This window comes from Mustela nigripes, chromosome 6 (assembly GCF_022355385.1).
Source record: "Mustela nigripes isolate SB6536 chromosome 6, MUSNIG.SB6536, whole genome shotgun sequence".
Classification (NCBI taxonomy): Eukaryota; Metazoa; Chordata; class Mammalia; order Carnivora; family Mustelidae; genus Mustela; species Mustela nigripes.
This window is the reverse complement of record NC_081562.1, coordinates 47,742,968-47,762,874: the sequence shown is the minus strand read 5'-3', so window position 1 is coordinate 47,762,874 and position 19,907 is coordinate 47,742,968. Positions and strand designations below refer to the sequence as shown.

At 38.3% G+C, this 19,907-nt stretch overlaps 1 protein-coding gene and 1 long non-coding RNA gene across 5 annotated transcripts in view; one reads left to right on the top strand and one right to left on the bottom strand.

Moving 5' to 3' along the window:
• Positions 1 to 135: 135 nt before the first annotated feature.
• LOC132019432 (uncharacterized) lies at positions 136 to 4,003 on the bottom strand. Its single transcript, XR_009404763.1, has 4 exons — positions 3,316 to 4,003; positions 3,112 to 3,176; positions 2,915 to 2,978; positions 136 to 210 (listed from the first exon to the last, which is right to left on the bottom strand). It is a non-coding gene; the product is annotated as an uncharacterized LOC132019432 (long non-coding RNA).
• Positions 4,004 to 4,089: 86 nt separating this feature from the next.
• Positions 4,090 to 19,907, top strand: part of CPSF6 (cleavage and polyadenylation specific factor 6) — a 34,244-nt gene continuing 18,426 nt past the window's right edge. For 2 of the 4 annotated variants that reach the window (XM_059402490.1, XM_059402489.1), the window contains exons 1-7: positions 4,090 to 4,222; positions 11,989 to 12,198; positions 13,589 to 13,692; positions 17,031 to 17,176; positions 18,032 to 18,205; positions 18,336 to 18,446; positions 18,926 to 19,430. In XM_059402490.1, the coding sequence (XP_059258473.1) occupies positions 4,163 to 4,222; positions 11,989 to 12,198; positions 13,589 to 13,692; positions 17,031 to 17,176; positions 18,032 to 18,205; positions 18,336 to 18,446; positions 18,926 to 19,430 (1,310 nt within the window). In that variant the 5' untranslated portion in view covers positions 4,090 to 4,162. The remainder of the gene's footprint in view (positions 4,223 to 11,988; positions 12,199 to 13,588; positions 13,693 to 17,030; positions 17,177 to 18,031; positions 18,206 to 18,335; positions 18,447 to 18,925; positions 19,431 to 19,907) is intronic. The other 2 variants (XM_059402492.1, XM_059402491.1) reach the window with 1 other exon arrangement.

The following is a 19,907-nucleotide window of genomic DNA, read 5'->3' as shown; positions in this document are numbered from 1 at the left end:
CTTAAATATTTTGATTTTATATTGTTTATATCGTTGGAATGATGTAATTGTGGAAAGGACAGGGTCGCAGACAAAGAATGTGGGCAGCCTCTAGAAGATGGAAAAGGCAAACAACTGTACTTACCTCTAAAGCTTCCAGAAGGAATGCAGACCTGCCGACATCCTGATTTTGGCCCAGTGAGATCCATTCTGGACTTCTGATCTCCAGAACTATAAGATAATGAATTTCTGTTGTTTCAACCCACTACCTTTCTGGTAATACCATTGTCAAGTTGCTCTCAAGGCACTGTGGACTTTGAATTCTGTGTAGATTTGAATAATAGAATTTCAAAACTGAGGGGGACCTTCATGAAGTAAAGGACTTGCCTAAGGCTACCTAGCTGGTCAGTTGTAAAGTCAGGATAAAAACCCAAATCTCTAATCTTTCATCTATGTACATTAATGACTTATAAGATGTCTAACAAAGAGGGTGGTATGTAGAAGCACTGATGAATAAGTGGAGAGTTTTTACTTTTTGTTGTTATTATTATTAAGCATTTTCTTTTGTAAACTACAATATTTCATTTCTTGAACATTGCTAAGTAAGCAGGTACCCTATAACAACATTTTATTTTTTATTGTTATTTTTCCTCAGAGAGAGAGCTAGGGAGGGAGAGAGAGAGAGAGAGAACAAGCGAAGGGGTGGGAGGGGCAGAGGGTAAAAGAATTTTAAGCAGGCTCCATACCCAGCCCAACACAGGGCTCAATCTCATGACCCTGAGCTGAAATCAAGAGTCAGATGGTTAAGGAACTGAGCCACCCAGACACCACTATAACATTTTAAAATCATCAAAAAGCCAGCCAGGACCTGGTGATTCACAGACCTGTACCCCTGGGGATAAAATTATATGTTCATAAAAAATAAAAAATTAAAAAAAAAAACTATTTAAAAAAAATAAAAAAACAAAAATGGTAAAAATAAATAAATAAATAAATAAGCCAGCCAGGGAGTGAGGAATTACCTGGGCAAGATGTAGAAAGGATAGGCCTATACATTCAGAGTGCTTTTGCATTTCAGATTCAAAAGAGATGGCTGAGAGGTTACCCTAATCCAGGGTGATCCATGAGATACTAATACTCATTAGTATCTGGAGATGCCTTGCAGAAAATAATGAAAATCCTCTATGGAAAAAAAAAACTATCCTAGGACTCATATTATTTCTTCAAGTATTTCAATTATCATGTCCTGCACACAGTGATAGGTAATAAGACAACATGAGTGAGAAACAGCATAAGGAACACAACAAATAGGGTTGCCTCAGTGGCCCAGTTGGTAAAGCGTCCAACTCTTGATTTTGGCTCAGGTTGTGAGATCTCTGGGTTGTGAGATTGAGCCCCGTGTTGGGCTGGACATAGAGCCTGCTGAAGATCGTCTCTCTTTCCCCTATGCCTGCCCCTCGCCTCTCTCTCTTTCCAAACAAAACAAAACAAAAAAACCACAACAAATACCTAAAACAAAGAACCAACAATACACTCAATAGGACTCCAGATATTGGAATTAGCAGAGACCCAGATTGTATACCAACAATGACTACTGCACTCAAAGAGATGAAAGCCAGGACTCACTGTTTTGATAGAATGCTATAAAAATGAACATTAACAGGGGCGCCTGGGTGGCTCAGTGGGTTAAAGCCTCTGCCTTCGGCTCAGGTCATGATCCCAGGGTCCTGGGATTGAGCCCCGCATCAGGCTTTCTGCTCAGCAGGGAGCCTGCTTCTCCCTCTCTCTCTGCCTGCTTCTCTGCCTACTTGTGATCTCTGTCTGTCAAATTAATAAATAAAATCTTTTTTTAAAAAATGAAAGTAACAGATTTTAAAAAGAATCAGATAGAAATTCTAAAGCTTAAAATTACCAAAAAACCCCACCCCCAAACCAAAATTAATAGCTAAATAGATGTTTGACATCATGGGAGAGAGAATTAGTAATCTATTTTTTTGTTTCAAAAAATTTTTTTTTATAACACAAGGTCTATACCCCACGTGGGGCTTGAACTCATGACCCGGAGATCAAGAGTCACATGCTCTACTGACTGAGCCAGCCAGGCAACCCAATTTTTTAAAATTTATTTTAATTTCTATTTGAGAATTAATCAAATATATTTTGATTAGAAAATATATCAGAAAAAAGCTATTAAAAATGAAGCATGAAGAGATAAGAAAGAGAAGGTAAGAGAAATAGTGGGTAGTATAGATTTAACATACATTTGTTGAAGTTTTAGAAGGAGAGAAGAGTGGGGCAGAAACAATATCTGAAGAGGTAAAGGCTGAGTATTTTCCAGAACTCATGAAAGGCATCAATCAACATATTCAAGAGGTTCGGTGAGGCCCAAGAATCATAAATAAAAAGAAATACACTTCCAAACATACATAGTAAAGGAGCAGGAAGCCAAAGTCTAAGAGAAAAAAATCTTAAAAGCAGCCAGAGTCGGGGTGGGGGGGAACCCCCCAATGACCTCTAAAGAAACCGTCACACCTTTTTCGTGGGCAATGGTAGAAGTCAGAACCCTGGAATGATTTTTAAGTGTACTAAAAAGAACATAAACTGCCCCTACATCAAATCTCCCCTTTCCTGCCTTCCTTTTTCACTTACAAGGACCCTTATGATTACTTTGGATCTATCAGGAGATGAAGGATAAGCCAAACTCCTTAATTTAATCATACCTGTGAAGCCCCTTTTCCAATGTGAAATAATAAAGTCAGAGGTTCTGGGGATTGGGATATAGACATCTAACATGGGCCTATGGTGCCCACGCCAATCTAAAAATGGGTCTCGCTCCTTATCATGAGTCGCTTTCGTCTTCTATAAAAGCCCCACGGAAAAAAGAGAATCAGTATTTCCAAGAAGTAGAAGAGGATGGGGGCATTTTGCATATTACCTCATTTAAACTACCATGAACCTTCAAGCTTGGTGATGTACGTTTTATTACAAGTCTGAAGATTCTGAAATTGAACACGAGAGAGAGGTTAGGTAACTCGACTGAGGCCATCCAGCTGGTAAACTGACGGACTAGTAATTGGTATCCACATCACCATACTGGTCTGTAAGACTCCAACGAAGCTTCTTCCAACATACCAAGTACAGGTGGATCTTCTTTGGCTTATCATTGTGTGAGCGATTTCTGCATCTTAGCCAACACTCTAATTTGGTGGTTTTTCAAATGGGTGAAAAAGAAATAGAGAAGGAGTGAGGTTTCTAACCGGAGAGACATCTTTGAATAAAATATTGGTGGCAGAAAGCGGTCTCAATTGATCACGTGATCCCGGTTAACTCACTCACCTTCTATTTGGCCTCAGTTCCCTCATTTGAAAAATAGATATTTGGAGCTAATGACGCCTTTTCCAGGTCCCTTCTCGCTCAGACATTCGATGGTTCTAAGAGAGAAGCCCCTTGCCTCAAGATGCCTCTATCGTGCCGGGTGGGCTCTAGGATGGCTGCATTCAAGTTGGAGGCGTTTGAAGTATTCAGAGAAAAACCAACTGCGATCTAAGGGGGTAAAACTGAAGGGCAACGGACGGGGAAAGAGGAGATGAAAGGAGAAGGTGACGGGAGGTAGAGAAGCAAACATAAATGGCATGCAAATAACCTAAGTAGCTTGCAAATTGCCTAAGATAACAAGCCACGGGAATCCAGCGTTTACTAGGCAGATGAAACGGTGGGTCTCTGAGGATGCGGGGATAAGAACATCGTTTTCGCTCTCAAGGCGCTCCCAGAATGCTGGGTTACACTCCGTATGTAATCACGGACATAAAACTTCCACCTCTCTAGAAGCCTTGGCTGTGAGAACCGTGAGAAAAACTGAGAAATGAAAATAGTACAAAACGTTTGAGTGTGCCAGAGGCAACGTGAAAACCCCGTCTCTGGAAAGAGCTGGGATGTGCCCCGCAAACCCCAGGCCTAACCTACACACACAAAAGAAGCCGTCTCCGCCAGCAGAGACGCAGGCTTTTTCTCCGCGCCCGCCGAGCGGCCCGGCCGCTGAGAAGACCGCCGCCCCCGGCCACCCCCGCCTCGTCCCTCGGGCCTCGGAAGTGACGCAGAGCGCCCCGCCCCCGCCGCTAGATCCGCTGCTGCTGCCGCGGCGGGCAGACCTGCAGGAGGCGGCGGCGGCCTCGGCCGAGAGAAGATGGCGGACGGTGTGGACCACATAGACATTTACGCGGATGTGGGCGAAGAGTTCAACCAGGTACGTGAGGGCCCGTGCCCACGCCGCCGAAGCGGGCGGCGCTGCGGTCCGGACGCTGACCCGGGGCCCGCCGCAGGCTGCGAGCCGGCGCCGCTGCAGACCGTGCGCCCTTGCCGCCTGTGGGCCGCGCCGTCCGACCCCGGCGCGGCGCCCCCCTCGCCCCTCGTTCTACCGCGTCGTTTCGCGGGCCGCGGGTGATGCGGCCCGCCGCGGGGCCCGGAGCGCGGACGCGGGCCGCCGTGCAGCCGCCGCCGGCCCCTCCCTCGCCGCCGCCACCCTCCCCATTGTTGGCGGCGGCCGGCGGGCGCTTCCCGCCGCGCTAGGCCCGGGCGGTGGGGCCGCGTGTGCGCGGCGGGAGAGAACGGGCCGCCGCCGCCGCCGCCGCCGCCGCGCCCCCTCCCCCGCTGCCGGGCCAAGCAGGAAGCCCGGCGGGGCGCGCGCCGGCCGCCGCCTCTCCCCCGGCCCTGCAGCTCGGGCTCCGATTCCTCTCGTCGCTCCATTTTGTCTCCCCGGCCGCGCACGGTCGCCTCATGGAAGGCCGCATTCATGGCCCTTTGTATCCCGCGCGCCCAGTTTCCTGGGCTCCTGCTCGCGTTTGCGACAGGTTTCGGCGTGGCGTCTTCTTCCTCCTCTCCTCACACTTTCTGAAGGCGGCTTCGGTGTGGGCACGTTTGCAACAAGTCCTTTGACTTTTGCACCAGCGTTCGTGCTTAAAAGTCGGCGCGCGGGCCTTGCCTCGGTGGTCGAGGTCTTGCAGTGCTTTTGAGGCCCAGTTGTTCTTGGCTTTTGTGATGAAAATACCTGTGAAGGTAGATGGCCTGAGCCGCAGGAAGACTTGGAAGCGTGTTGGTTGGATGGGGGGGTGGGGGTAGCTCACCAAGAGATAAGAGGGGTGATTAAAATAAAAGAACGTTGACCCGAAATTCTTTTAGTATAGTTTAAAGGGTTGTAATTAAGACCTGACTTTCGGAAGCGAATGTAAAATGCCTTCCGAGGGATCTGCTAATTTAGGTTTTGGAAGGTGGAGAAAGTGAGAATGGAAGGTTTTTCCGGTATCTCACAAGCCACAGAAGAACTAGCCGCGGAGCTGTGATGTCTGATGTTGGACATCCTTGCAAAAGATCTCGTTCGTTACTAGAGTAGTGACGTGTAAGCGCTAAGCCTGGTGTTCCCATCTTTACTGCCTTTATGTAGTAACACATTTTTAAAAAATTAAATTGTGCCTAACTGTAGTGCACCTAAATGCTTTATTTTTTTATAGTCCAGGTCCGTAAGAGAAGCTTGATATAAATTTAGTGGTTAATGTGTTTTTCTTTTTTTCCACCCACAACATTCAGGACTTTATTTCTGACCAGAGGCTCAAGATTTTTCTTTTTTTTTTTAAAGATTTTATTTATTTATTTGACTGAGAGAGATCACAAGTAGGCAGAGAGGCAGGCACAGTGAGAGAGGAAGAAGCAGGCTCCCCGCTGGGCAGAGAGCCCCGTGCGGGGCTCGATCCCTGGACCCTGAGATCACGACCTGAGCCGAAGGCACCCAGGCGCCCCAAGGCCTCAAAGATTTTCTTAAAAAAGAGAGAAAGCTAGAATTCCTTAACAGTTCTTATTTTCCGGAATGACTTTGTGCTTTTCTGATTTAAGTATTTTGAAAAAGAAAAATATTTTTCAGGTAGCTGTAAATTGTTCCTACTCTGTAAAAGACTGGATATTGTAATCAAATGCTAAGTTTTAAATTTTTCATTATTTTTATTGTGTTTATATTTTGGATCGGTGAAGCCTGAGTTGTGTCAATGGCAAATCAGAAAATGATCTTGGGCACTGCAATCAGATTGTAATGCTTTTAAGATCAGTAGACAAAGACCTCTAGGAAATGTCTTTTTATTTATCAAATGGGTATAACATTCCATCCAAAAGAGAATGTTCAAGACTATCTTCATCAGGTTTTCTTATAAGAAAATACATTTGCTTTGCCCTTTCCCCCATGATAAAAGAAGAATTTGGGTGCAGTTTTAGAGTTGGAGCTTTCTTCAGGACCTCTTCATTAAAGAGGTTTTTTAAGGCTTTCCCATACTTAATTTGGGATGGCCATTTCTTTAATACATATAGCTGGAAGGAGTGATACTTGTTTATCCTTGTGCAGTAACTAGTGCTGACTGAGCAGGAGGTAAGAAGAGATTAAAATTTTGTGGCCCAGATAAGGAACTATTTTATAGGGTTCTCTTAAAAATGTAGCTCTCTGTTGATGTAAACTTAACAGCGTTTTGTTAACAATATTATACATATTGTATATTAACAATATTACACATATTGTATAATTTTTCCAGTAAAATCTCTATACTTTTGAAAAGATTAATGGGATTAAATAGAGGCTTTGTTTTTGTTATTATTTTGCTTTTATAATCTGCTTGCTGTGGTAATTCCTCTACAAAATATGTCCACAAAAAGATAGTTGGTCGTTTTCAAGGTCCATCCTCTTTATAAAAACGTTACTGTTACTGAAATATTTTTCTGAAAATTGATCAGAATTAGAAGCAACTACAGAATTACTGATCTAATTTTCACTTTATTGTGAGCTGGTGACCTTATTTCTACTGGTTGCTATAGTAAACTATGACTCTTACTGTAGTTGGGTTTTACTAATTATAACCAATCTTGACTTATTTTGGCTTCTAAACTGCTGTAAACCTTCATAAAAAAATCCTTGTTCTTCACTGTGAGCTGCAGATTTAATTGCATTTGTGCACTTTGAAATTCTCTATAGTCTGTATTTTCCATTTTAATTGGTACTTTATGAAGCCCCCCCCCCCCCAGGTGTGTATTTTGGTTAAGGACAGATTAAACTTACATCAGAAAGTATGAGACAGTCAGCTCTCTTAGGAGAAGAGAATTGGGAAATGGGGTGAGAATAAATTTAGTGAAACTGTAGGGTTCCTTTCTTCACCAGATGGATTTAGAATGAAGAATAAAGTTGGAGAAAGAGAGAAGGCACAAGGGACTTGGCTATTCTTTATGGGTGCTCTTTAATTCTTAAAGTAAAGGTCTTTGGATATAACCAAATTGAGAACAGTTAGTTACTCCAGTGGAAGGAAAATTTGAACTACTTCCAAACCTCTACATTACTTGAATTTGGAGTTGAGAAGAAAACAGTTCTGTTTCAGCCTCTGTAGTATGTCTCAGTACAGCTTGAACTGGGATTTGTACTCTCACGTGGTAGTTGGCATCCCTACTATTTAACAAATACAGACTTTAATTTTGACCAAGACCAAATAAAAAATTTTCAGACTCAGTTGTTCAAAATACATTTCTTGATTATCTATTATTATATGCCAACAAAGAGGTTTACTAAATTCAGATAGTCTCTACTCTTAAAATGCGTTGTAGTTGGGGGGTGAGATACATCTACATAACTAAAACACTCTGACAGGTCACATATAAAACTCCTCCTTTGTATCCTTGTAGAATTTTTATTGATGGGGAAAGTAAAAAATACTAGGAACCTGAGGAAAGTTTACACTGTATACATTTAAGTGTGTGTTTTGCATGTTTGGAGATGAAAAGCTCTTACTATAGAATTTAGTTACTGATCTGTCTAGTGGTAGGTCACTGGTAACACAGTGCTTAGTACTTTGACTACTGAGTTTTAAAATGAAAATGTTATATAGGTGTTGCTGGGAAAAAATTCCTTCAGAAATTAAGGACCTAGCCATCCTCGTAAGTCAGCTTGCCTTTATTTCGTGAGTTCAGTATATTTTATATTTAATCATTTATGTATCTACTCAAGCCAGTTGTCTAGCTGACTTTGGAAAATAAGTTTCTTGGGCAAATGTCCGTGAAAACCTTATTTTTAGTAAATTTATATTTAATAGAAAATCCTCTGAGATAAGGCTGTAAGGTTAAGAATGAGATTGACTCAGAAACTTAGGTAGGAATATTTAGGGGAGTAGAGCTCTTCCCATTCAGTTTTACAGTTTATGAGTGTAGTTTATTCAACTGCCTGTGAATTGTCCACCATTTGTGGTTCATGTGGCATATTTTTAGTACCAGGTTGGCTTCTTTACCATTAGTTGACCTTTTTACAGGGATTGAAAACTAATTTTCAAATGTACTCAGAACACAAGTAGATAAAAATAAGAAAATGATGTATTTTCTCTAAAGGTAAATATGAATTAGATGATCTTCTACTGGATATTGCATGCTGGTATTTTTCTTCCTTGGTATAGAATACATTTTGTAAATGTAAATGCAAAATGTAAACCTACCCTCTTTATATTTCTCCAAATGGAAATGGCTTATACGTTCCTTTCTCTTTTTTCTTCTCCTCTTCCTCCTTCTCTTTTAAGTAGAGGGGCTTTAAAACAAGTGGCCCTTGCTGTACCATTACTGGTACTCTTCTTGTAATGCAGGGATGCTATTATTACAATTTAGGATCACCAAAAGCTATGTTGGGCTTGTCAGGGAGATTGAAGAGTTTTGTATGGTTTTTCCATGGTCAGCCCAGTGGTGGTATACAGAATGTATGTATATACAGGACATCTGTGATACTAAAATTTTGTGGGAAGTGATTAAGAAAAATATGTCTAAAAACAAGTGCTTGGAGGGAAGAAGAAACATTGCCTATAGAAGGGAGCTAATGGTTATTTTACTATCTATGTTGTTTTAAACTGTTTTTTCTAATGTGGCAACAGCTACTTGTATATCATGTAGAACATAATCTTGAAGTGTAAAATCTTAAAAGAATGCCGTGCGATTAGAATGATTATAGCAATTTAGAATGTAGGGAAGGAGAAATATTACTGTTTTTTTTTTTTAACGAGCCCCGAGAACTATTATTTTATTGGAAGTTACATGTTATGTGCAGCTCTATCAATAGATAAGTTATTATGAAAAGCAGATAGTTAGACTGAGCAGCATTTGGCATCTAAAATAGTTAGAGGGGCAATGTTGGTTTTTGTTTGTTTTTGAATGCCATTAAAAGTTCCTAAAGATGATAATTGAGAAGATTCTTTCCACAGTAGAACTTGACACTGTTGACCATTTCTCTCTGACACAGTAGAAGCTATTTCCTTTTTGTTCAGTACATGTTCAGAGCTCACCTTCTTTGTATATGACCTGTGATATACATTTTGCATAATTTCAGAATATGTGTTTTTCCCCTTTTAAAAATAAGAACAGAAAGTAGATGTGTTCTGTATCTTTTTTTAATATGGAGGATAGATGTGATATGCTGAAGCTGAAAAGGAAGATTACTGATACCTCAAGAGTATGTGCTTTGAATTGCATTTTTTAGTAATGGCAGCAAATGTATTCAGATTCATTAATATTTTTTCACCACGTCCAAATGCATACCGTTGGGGCTAGAAGTACAGGCTGTGGCCTTGGAACAGAGCGAAGCTAACTAGTCCACATGGATATCAAACCCCAGGACCCTGGTCTCAATTAGCATCATACTTCAACCAATTGGAAGCAGTCCAACTACCAGACAAAATGGCTGATCCTAAATATTGGTAGAATCATATCAATGTGGAAAATTGGTTGGTGTCAACATAGGAATTCGTGGACGGACAAAAATAGTAAGTGATTGTGATTCACCAGGTTAGTGTAGCTGCGATTATGCTTGTAAATTATTGTCTACTTATGTAAACATTTTCCTAGATTAGAACTAATGAAAAATCAAATGATGTGTTAAACCTGTTTCATGAAAATATAAATTTTAAATAATCCTTGCATTCTTTTTTTACTCTCCCTCAGACCATATATTGTGATTGTAGTCTCTACTGAGGAGGATGGAAACACAACTCCCTTTGAATAATAATAATAATTCCACTGGGTGTACAGAACTGGATTGCAAGAGTTTAAAATGCCCACTGCCCCTTGTGGGAATCTTTTTTAGTGTCTTAAGTGTATGGAACCACTGCTGCAACTACGCTGCCTGAAGCTTCAGCTACACTGAAACTTCATAACAAAACTTAAACTCCTTTTTCCTAATTTTTACTGTCACTGCAATTTGAGCATGTTACTTTGTTTAACAAAAATTCAGTTATAAAAGATTATTTTGATATTGCTGTACAAACAAAACAAAATAAAATCAAGGCATAATTTAGTTATTTGTGGTCTTAGTTTTTGCCCATTGCTAAAGATGGCTTTGTTCTGTGACTTAACCTAGAGATCTTGGATTCCTTATTAGATAAGTCTTACAGACATTCTACCTCATAACAAAATGTTATGTAAAGATGCTGTTATGTAATTAGTAAATTGGTTGACTCGGTTATGCAGAAGATTACCTGAAGATGACTTTGTAAATTTCAGATTCCTTTAGCTATGTGTATAATTGTTATTTCCCCTTTTAGGTTTTTTCCACTTTTAAAAAAATCTTTACTGCTCTTCTGGGTAACAAAGCAAAGCTATGTTCTCTTGGGGCCTATAATAACAACATTTTGTTGATCTGTTTATAGTCCTGTTATAAATGCTTTCCTTTGGGTCATTTGTCTACCACCTAATACTTCTTAAAACTATTAGAACTTTTAGCTCCTCCTTATGTGCCATTTATATAGCAGTTCCTCCTTAATAAGTTATATTAATGAGAGGATATAACCCAGGTTCTGGGCTCTCAAGTTTGTTGTTTTTTGATTGTAGTTCTCTTCTTTTATTATCTCAAATTTTCTACCTCATAAGAAAAATGAAATCGTTCACATTGATTTAGATAGATACTTAGTGATGGAAGGGAAGGAAGATAAAAGTAGTTTTTTCTTCTGATTCTGGCTAGTCAAGCCTGTGGCCCTTACAAAGGGCAGTTTAAATGGTGTTGAGTGTTCTGCCAACGTCTGTATTTCATTTTTCTTGTAATTATTTATGGTAGAATCCTTCTTTTTCATTTTTCTCCTGTGTACATTTCTGTTTCTTGTTTGCTTTCCGTTTTTGCTTGCTTACCATTCAGGCATGTAAATGGCATCCACTGGCATTGTATTTATTCTGCTGGTGATACTCAGTGGCAGAGCTTTACTAGATCCTTGTTCATATCATCTTTCTCTTGCTAATTGACTAGATATCTCTTGCTAAATTGACTAGAGATCTAAGCGTTCAGGTAAGCAATAACTCTTTGTTGACTGAGAATAATGAAACTATTGCTGGATACTAATTTGGATAGTTTTATGCATATTTTATTTACTGTTAATCTATTTCTTGTTCATTTGTAATGACATTTGGAATAATTTATGTACCCACATTTCTTCATCTCTTCCTTTGGCTTAGCTCACTGTACTTTTTTCTAAAACTAGTATCTTGCACAGAGTTGGGAAACAAGATACTGAATACCATAGAAAATAATAGTTGTATTTGTCTGCAGTTAAATATTAAAAGATTTATAATGGCTCTGACTTTTGTTTGTGATATTTTTGTGTCATTTTTTTAAAGCCCATCTCTTTGCATTCATGTATTATTACTTCTACTCTAAGAGTATTGTACTAACAAGGAAAGTTTTACATCACTACCTATTTTGTCTATCATTCTTATCCCTGAGGAATGTTATTTTCCATATTATAATATATGTAAGTGGGAAAATAGGATTTATTGTACAGAAACTCACTTTATATAGGTACCATTCAAGAATACATCTATGGCGTGAAGTAAAGAGAAGATTTTTACTGAGATCTTTGGGGCTTTATCTTCTACCAGATTTTTAAAACAAAATAGTTGAATGAATTTGTATTCCAGTCTGTTTAGTGGTAGTCTGACTGTTGTATAATTTAGAGCATTATTTCTGTGTCTCAGGAGGCTGAATATGGTGGGCATGATCAGATAGATTTGTATGATGATGTCATCTCTCCATCTGCAAATAATGGAGATGCCCCAGAAGACCGTGATTACATGGATACTCTCCCACCAACTGTTGGTGATGATGTGGGTAAAGGAGCAGCACCAAATGTTGTCTATACATATACTGGAAAGAGAATTGCATTGTATATTGGAAACCTAACATGGGTAAGTAAACTTAACATATGAATTAAATGATTGGTAGTTGGTTTTGAACTGTTCAAATAGTTAATTTATTCCAGTTTTATAAAATAAAAATTTGAAGATTTGATGTTCTGTATGCTTGTTTATGCAATGAAGAGAGAAATTCAAGTATATTTAAACATTATAAATTCCAAATCTAGTTTTGAATTTTGTGGTCATTCAGCTTGTTTTGGTAGACATTCCATTAAATATAATTCAGTTATTTTGAGTTTAAATCAGATATTTTTTATATTTTACTACTTCTACACTTCTGTTATCCTAGTTTTACAAAGAAAAATACTCACGTAAAGTCTGCAACCAGGATTCAGAACTCTAGGAACAACAGTTTGATCTGGGGTTTTTAAATTTTTCATTATTAGGCTCCTGGCTGGGTCAGTCAGAAGAGTGTGCAACTCTTGGTCTCAGGGTTGTGAGTTGGAGCCTCATATTAGTTGTGGAGATTGCTTAAAAAAGTAAAATCCTTTTTAAAAGAAATTTTCATTATCTAATTTGTATTACAAACTTACTGAATTTTATTTCTGCTTTTAAATTTGAAATCTCATTTATGGAAACACTGCTATATACTTTATATTTTAATTTGGGTTTTTTATGAGATTATTGATTGGGCATTTCATTAACTGGGCATTCAGTGTATATTTATGATTTTATTAGCATTAAATCTTAAAATCATTGAAACAGCCATATGGAATCTTTATATCTCTGCTTAGAAGCATTTAGTACATATATTCGAAAGTTTAAAAGTTGTCTAGAAATCAAAATCTGTCATCCTTCTTTCCTTGGTAGAATTTTAAAATGTTCACATTTTTAAAAAAATTAGTCTCCAACCACTCAGTCTGAGCAGTTTTATAATATTGGAGAGAGTATCAGTAGTATCAATATCAGGAGTGTGATTGCTAAAGAAGGCTGAATCTTAGATTGTCCATCTATTATTTTTGTGATCTTGGACAAGCTTTAAATTTCTCCACTGAACCATGTGTGAAAGGGGAATAGTGATAGGACTTACAGGATTGTTTTAAGAGTTAAATATTTGATATAAAGTATACATGATAGGTACTCAGTACATGTTAGTGTTGTTCTTTAAGAGTAAAAAAAAAAACAACACCTTTTTTTGAAATAAATCTTACCTCCAAGGATATATACCTTCTGATTTCTGAAACGTTTATCAGGGGATGAAGTTAGGTCCTCAAGTGCTTTTATACCATTTAAAAATTAAAGATTAACTGACAGTGACTCTGCTTAGATTTGCACTGAACATTAACTGTCTTGTTTGTTCTGAGTTTTCTCTTAAAACAAGTTTAAACAATACAAATCTTGGCTATGTTTTGATGGTTAATGAGGGGGAAATATCTTGCAGTGGACAACTGATGAAGACTTAACTGAAGCAGTGCACTCTTTGGGAGTAAATGATATTTTGGAGATAAAATTCTTTGAAAACCGGGCAAATGGCCAGTCAAAGGGGTAAGAATTTTAATTTCATTGTTTCCCCTAATAAGTTAGTACCTAGTGATCATAATTTTGGGAGTAATAATTCTTAATGCTAATTGTGTGCGTGCTTTATTATCCACATTGGCAAAAGGATCTTGGGCAGAGATTTCCCTTCATTTCACTTAATTTCATTTACCCTGTGTTCTAACTTAATAAAACTAGTGCAGTTGGAAGTGTGGACAGATTAGATTAGATGTATTTAATTTTCCTGAGTTTGAGTTTTCTCCATTTGTGGTTGAAATGATTATTGAAAAGACAGTGTTGAAGAAGCATTATCCTGTGATTAAGGGATGGGGAAAGATGGGCAACTGGAGAATAATGTAAAATGAATGCTTTGTTTAATTTAACTGTTAAATTATATAAATGAGATAGATCATTAGAGCAGCATTGTAAAATATAGGTACCCAGACATAGGAAAATAAAAAGCCACAAGGTCACCATCCATACATGATCACTCTTAAGATTTTAGTGAATATACTTGCAGGTTTTTCCCTAGTGCTCATAGCGTATATTTAGTGCAAAAAAAATTAAAAGAACAGAATTATAATTCACATGTTTCATAACATGAGTAAAACATATTTATCCATAAATTCACTTCATCGCTAATGTCTTAATTCTTTCCATCATACCTTGTGTGCTACAGTAATTTATTTTACCATTCTTATTTTTGGTTATTTGGGTTTTCAGGCTTACTATAAATAATACTACAGAGGCATCACTATATATAAACTTTTAGGAGCAGATTTTGGATTTTTTTAAGATAAATTGCTAGGTGCAAAATAATAAGGAATATGCCTTAGTCTGCTTTATGTTCAGAGTATCAGTTTACATTAAGAATATTTTGTAAATATATGGGGTATCTAAGCACTTCTTACGAACTTCACTTATATTACCTGGTCCTGACCCACTATTATCTCTTACTGAACCTTTGTAATAGCCTGATGTTCTTGCTTTCACCCTAAATCCCCTGCAGCTTATGTTACTGCACAATGTAAACACTGGAAAAAAGTGACATCAATATTTGTCTGCTCAGATCTTCTTCTAATGGTCCCCTCTCATAGAGTAAAAGACAGAATCTTAACTGTGCCCTAGAAAGGCACTGTGTGATCTGTTCACATGTCTGACCTTAGATCCTACACCATTCTTTGCCGCCTTTATACTGTTTCAGCCACATTTATCTCTGCTGTTCTTCAGATATTCCTACGTAGGATTTTTATACCAATAATATCTTATTCTTGGTTGGTTTTACCCCCAAATATCCACATGGCTCTCTTTCACTTCATTCAGGCCTCTGTTGACAGAGTTCTCTTTCCTCATCATTCTATGCAAAATATTACTTTCTGCTCCTTTCACTCTGTTTTGTTTTTTCTTTATTATAGTGTATTTTCCCAATTGGTCTTGTCTCCCATTAGATCGTAATGTCTATGAGAGGAAGGGTTTTGTTTTGATCACTTCTTGTTCCCTAGCCCTGGATTGGGTCTGGGATATAGGTGGTGGTGTTCTATAAATGTTTGTTAAATTAATGAATTCATTAAATTGTTTCTGAGTGTTGTGACCCAAGATAATCTTGATTCACACAGTAGAATTTGTCAACTAGAATAAGGGATCTAGTTAAAGGGCCATTTTGAACATTAGGAAGAGCTCCTAAGAGCCCTTCTGAGAATAATTTAGAGTATCCTATAACTGTATGAAATTGGTAGCCATTTGGGGTTTTTTTTTTCTCTTTTTTCTTTTTTAAATTTATTTTTCTTAATTGAGATATAATTCACATCCATAAAATTTACCTTTTAAAAATGTTCAGTCTGAGACGCCTTGTTGGCTCAGTTAGTTAAGTGTCTGCCTTCAGCTCAGGTCATGATCCCAGGGTCCGAGGATTGAGTCCTACATAGAGGTGCTTGCTCAGTGGGGATCCTGCTTCTCCCTCTGCCTGCTGCTCCCCCTGCTTGTACGTGCACACACTTTCTCCCCCTCTCTCTGGCCAATAAATAAAAATCTTTTAAAAAATAGATAAAAAATAAAATGTTCAGTCTGATGGTTTTTAGTATATTTATTATCACTGTCTAATTGCGGAACATTTCATCATCCCCAGAAGAAATTGTGTACCCATTAACAGTTTATTTCTATGGTTTTCTTATTCTAAACATTTCATATAAATAGAATCGTAGTAGGTGGTCCTTCGTGGCTGACTTTTACTTAGCATAATGTTTTCAAGATTCAGCCATGTTGTAGAATATATCAGTATTCTTTTTATGGCTGAATACCATACGGATATACTACATCTTTATTTATTCCATCCATCATTTGATAGACATTAGGGTTGTTTCTACTTTTGCTATTGTCAATAATGCCCCTATGAATATTCTTTTACCAGTTTTGTATGAACACATATTCAGTTCTGTTAGGTGTGTGTGTTTATATATACTCAATAGTGGAATTATTGGACTATATATTAACTCTGTATTTAACCTTTGAAGGAATTGCCACATGATTTATGAAAGTAACTATACCATTTTACATGCCTGTCAGTAGTGTATGAAGTTTTAAATTTCTCCACATCCTCATCAGCACTTTTTATCTTTTTGATTATAGCCATCCTAGTGGATATGAAACAGCATCTCATTGTGGTTTTGATTTACATTGCCCTGATAGTTAGTGATGTTGGGCGTCTTTTCACAGTGGCATTATTCATAATAACCAAGAAATGAAACAACCCAAATGTCTGTCAACTGATGGTATCTTTTTTTAAATGTGCTATATCCATATGAAATACTCCTCAGCTATAAAAAGACATTAAGTAATGAGCCATGCTATAGCATGCATAACCCTTGAAGACATTATGCTAAGTGAAAGAAGCTAATCACAAAGGACCACATATAATATCATATATATGAAATATATATGTATAATTTCATATATATGAAATGTCCAGAATAGGCAAATTCATAGAGACACAAAGTGAATTAGTAGTTTCCTAGGGTTGGGGGATGGAAGGAAATGGAGTGACAGCTAATGATTATGGAGTTTGATTTTGAGATATTGAAAATGCTCTAAAATTGCTTGTGGTAATGGTTGTAAAACTCTGAATATATGGGGGGGGGAAACAACCCACTGGATTGTACACTTTTTAAATGAGTGAGGTATATAGTATGTTAATATTTTGAAAAAGTTAAAGATGCAAGAGTGAGCTTGCATATTTTTAATTTAAGAAATATTTTCATTTTTCTTAGATAAAGGTAAATGCACATCATTTCCTTAACAGTAGTTTTGTTAATCTCTCCCCACCTACTCTCACTCCTTTAAACATCTTTTAGGTTTGCCCTTGTTGGTGTTGGATCTGAAGCATCCTCAAAAAAGTTAATGGATCTGTTGCCTAAAAGAGAACTTCATGGTCAGAATCCTGTTGTAACTCCATGCAATAAACAGTTCCTGAGTCAATTTGAAATGCAGTCCAGGAAAAGTAAGCAATCCCTCAGAGGCCTTTATTCAAAGATGTGCATTTTAACCAATGTTGCTAGTATTTGTTAGATACTACACTAGAGAAGTCATCTTAATACTTCATTGGAGAATCCATCTTAGAAAGCCCATCCTTTGGTTTTAAGTCTGGTTTATGACTATGGTCCTGTGTACTGAAAACTATGTCTCAGACCCAGTATTCTACAACAGTGTGCAGGTTCTATAGCCCTTCCATTCTTGTCCTGTCATTCTCATCCTAGAGAAAGAAACTACATTCTAATCCTTAGATTGAAGGGAACTTACGTGGATATGTATTGTGGTGGGGAAGAAGCCACTGGTAATCAGAAAATATTTGTTGATTTTCTGCTTAGCACCAAGACCTTCCCTCACTTGGTTAAGTGAATAAAGGAAAGATTTGCCTTTACACACTTAATGAATGCTGTCACTTAAAGAGATCTAGTGGATGATCATGCAGTTAACAGAAATTCAAGTGGTGGTTTTTCTTTTAATGCCTTAGCACTTAAGACTTAACTGAAGAATAGGATAAAAAATAATCTATGCTTCCTGAAATTCAGATTTCTATTGGGAGAATTTTAGTCTTGGCTGCTGTAGAGTACTGGTATTTTGAAATTAACTCATATTTACTTACTGGAAACACATTTAAGTCTGGATATTTTGAGACTCGATGTGAATGTTTTCTAACCAGTATTTCCTCATGTAGTGTGGACAGGCCCAAGACATCCGCAAGTTAGCCTATAGCATACGTGAACTTTGAAATAGAGTTGTTTCTAATAGCAGTGGTTACATTTCAGAGGACTATTTTAATAAATGCTATTTATGAGTATTTGGATATTTGCAGCTACACAATCAGGACAAATGTCTGGGGAAGGTAAAGCTGGTCCTCCAGGAGGCAGTTCACGTGCAGCATTTCCACAAGGTGGTAGAGGACGGGGCCGTTTTCCAGGGGCTGTTCCCGGTGGGGACAGATTTCCTGGACCAGCAGGACCAGGAGGGCCACCCCCACCTTTTCCAGGTAAAATTTTTCTTAAATTACCATGGATAAAATGTGTCTACCTTAATACCTCTTTTCCTTTTCTCTCTTTTTCAAGTAATGCATTATTAATGTGACTTACTCTCCTTGTTATGCTATTTTTGGAATCCAGGAAATTTGATCAAGCATCTTGTTAAAGGAACTCGGCCTTTGTTCCTGGAAACTAGGATTCCATGGCATATGGGGCACAGCATAGAGGAAATACCCATTTTTGGCCTAAAAGGTCTTTATTTTTCTCCAAACTTGCTTGACTTATATATAGAATATTTACATCCGTCTTATTTTCTTACCTCTTAAAAAATCCTTTCAAGACCATTTTTCCTTGTTTCACTTTCTAGCTTGGCATCAGAGTAGAATATAAGGTGGGTGATTTCACTGTAAGAAATGTGTGTACGCTGAAAGATGGAAACTATCTCTAAGCATTGTAATCTTCTTTATTAACGTTTTTTGTTTCAATAATTTTTCTTAAGCATAAATTGAACTAGTTAAATTTGTAAAGATATACCGCACTTCTATAGTTGTTAGTGTAGCATTTACCATATGGGTTTCATTTAAAGAGAAAGAATCTTGGTCTATGAGTTGTGCTTTAAAAGTATATTCTTGGCATAAAGGTTACAATACCTTATTGAAGTGTTCTTTTCTCTCTCTCTCTCTCTCTCTCTCTCCTCTCTCCTCTCCTCTCTTCTCTCCTTTATTCTATAGCTGGACAGACTCCACCACGTCCACCCTTAGGTCCTCCAGGCCCACCTGGTCCACCGGGTCCTCCACCTCCTGGTCAGGTTCTGCCTCCTCCTTTAGCTGGGCCTCCTAATCGAGGAGATCGCCCTCCACCACCAGTTCTTTTTCCTGGACAACCTTTTGGGCAGCCTCCATTGGGTCCGCTTCCTCCCGGCCCTCCACCTCCAGTTCCAGGCTACGGCCCCCCTCCTGGTCCACCACCTCCACAGCAGGGACCACCTCCACCTCCAGGCCCTTTTCCACCTCGCCCACCTGGCCCTCTTGGGCCACCCCTTACACTTGCTCCTCCTCCGCATCTTCCTGGACCACCTCCAGGTGCCCCACCACCAGCTCCACATGTGAATCCAGCTTTCTTTCCTCCACCGACTAACAGCGGCATGCCTACATCAGATAGCCGGGGTCCACCACCAACAGATCCATATGGCCGACCCCCACCATATGATAGGGGTGACTATGGGCCTCCTGGAAGGTAAGTTATATGTATCTATGACAGTAGACTTGGTGTATTTGTTTGATGAAAGATACTCCACACTCTCATCACCAAGGTTTTTGTTTGTTTTTTTAAATTATGGCCTTTTCCCCAGGTATTTAATATTTTGTATTATATTCTCTCATTAGAAGAGGCAATATCATATGGTGAAAGACATACAAAACAGCTTTGGGAGTAATCCACTTCTGCCACTTGATAAAGCTGCATGATTTAGAGCAAGTCACTAAATTCTGGGGATTCATTTTCATTATTTTTTAAGTTAAAAGAGGTTAATAAAGATAATTTAAGTGAGAAATGGGATCCATAAACTACTTACAAGATGGTAAAATGAATCTCAGTTTACCATTGGGGATACTACACAGAGCACTAAAGTTTCTTCATTTTAGGAATTAGATCAGTTTGTTATATAAGTACTATTGATTAGCTCATGCTGATCAGGAGTCCTGAGTAGCAAAT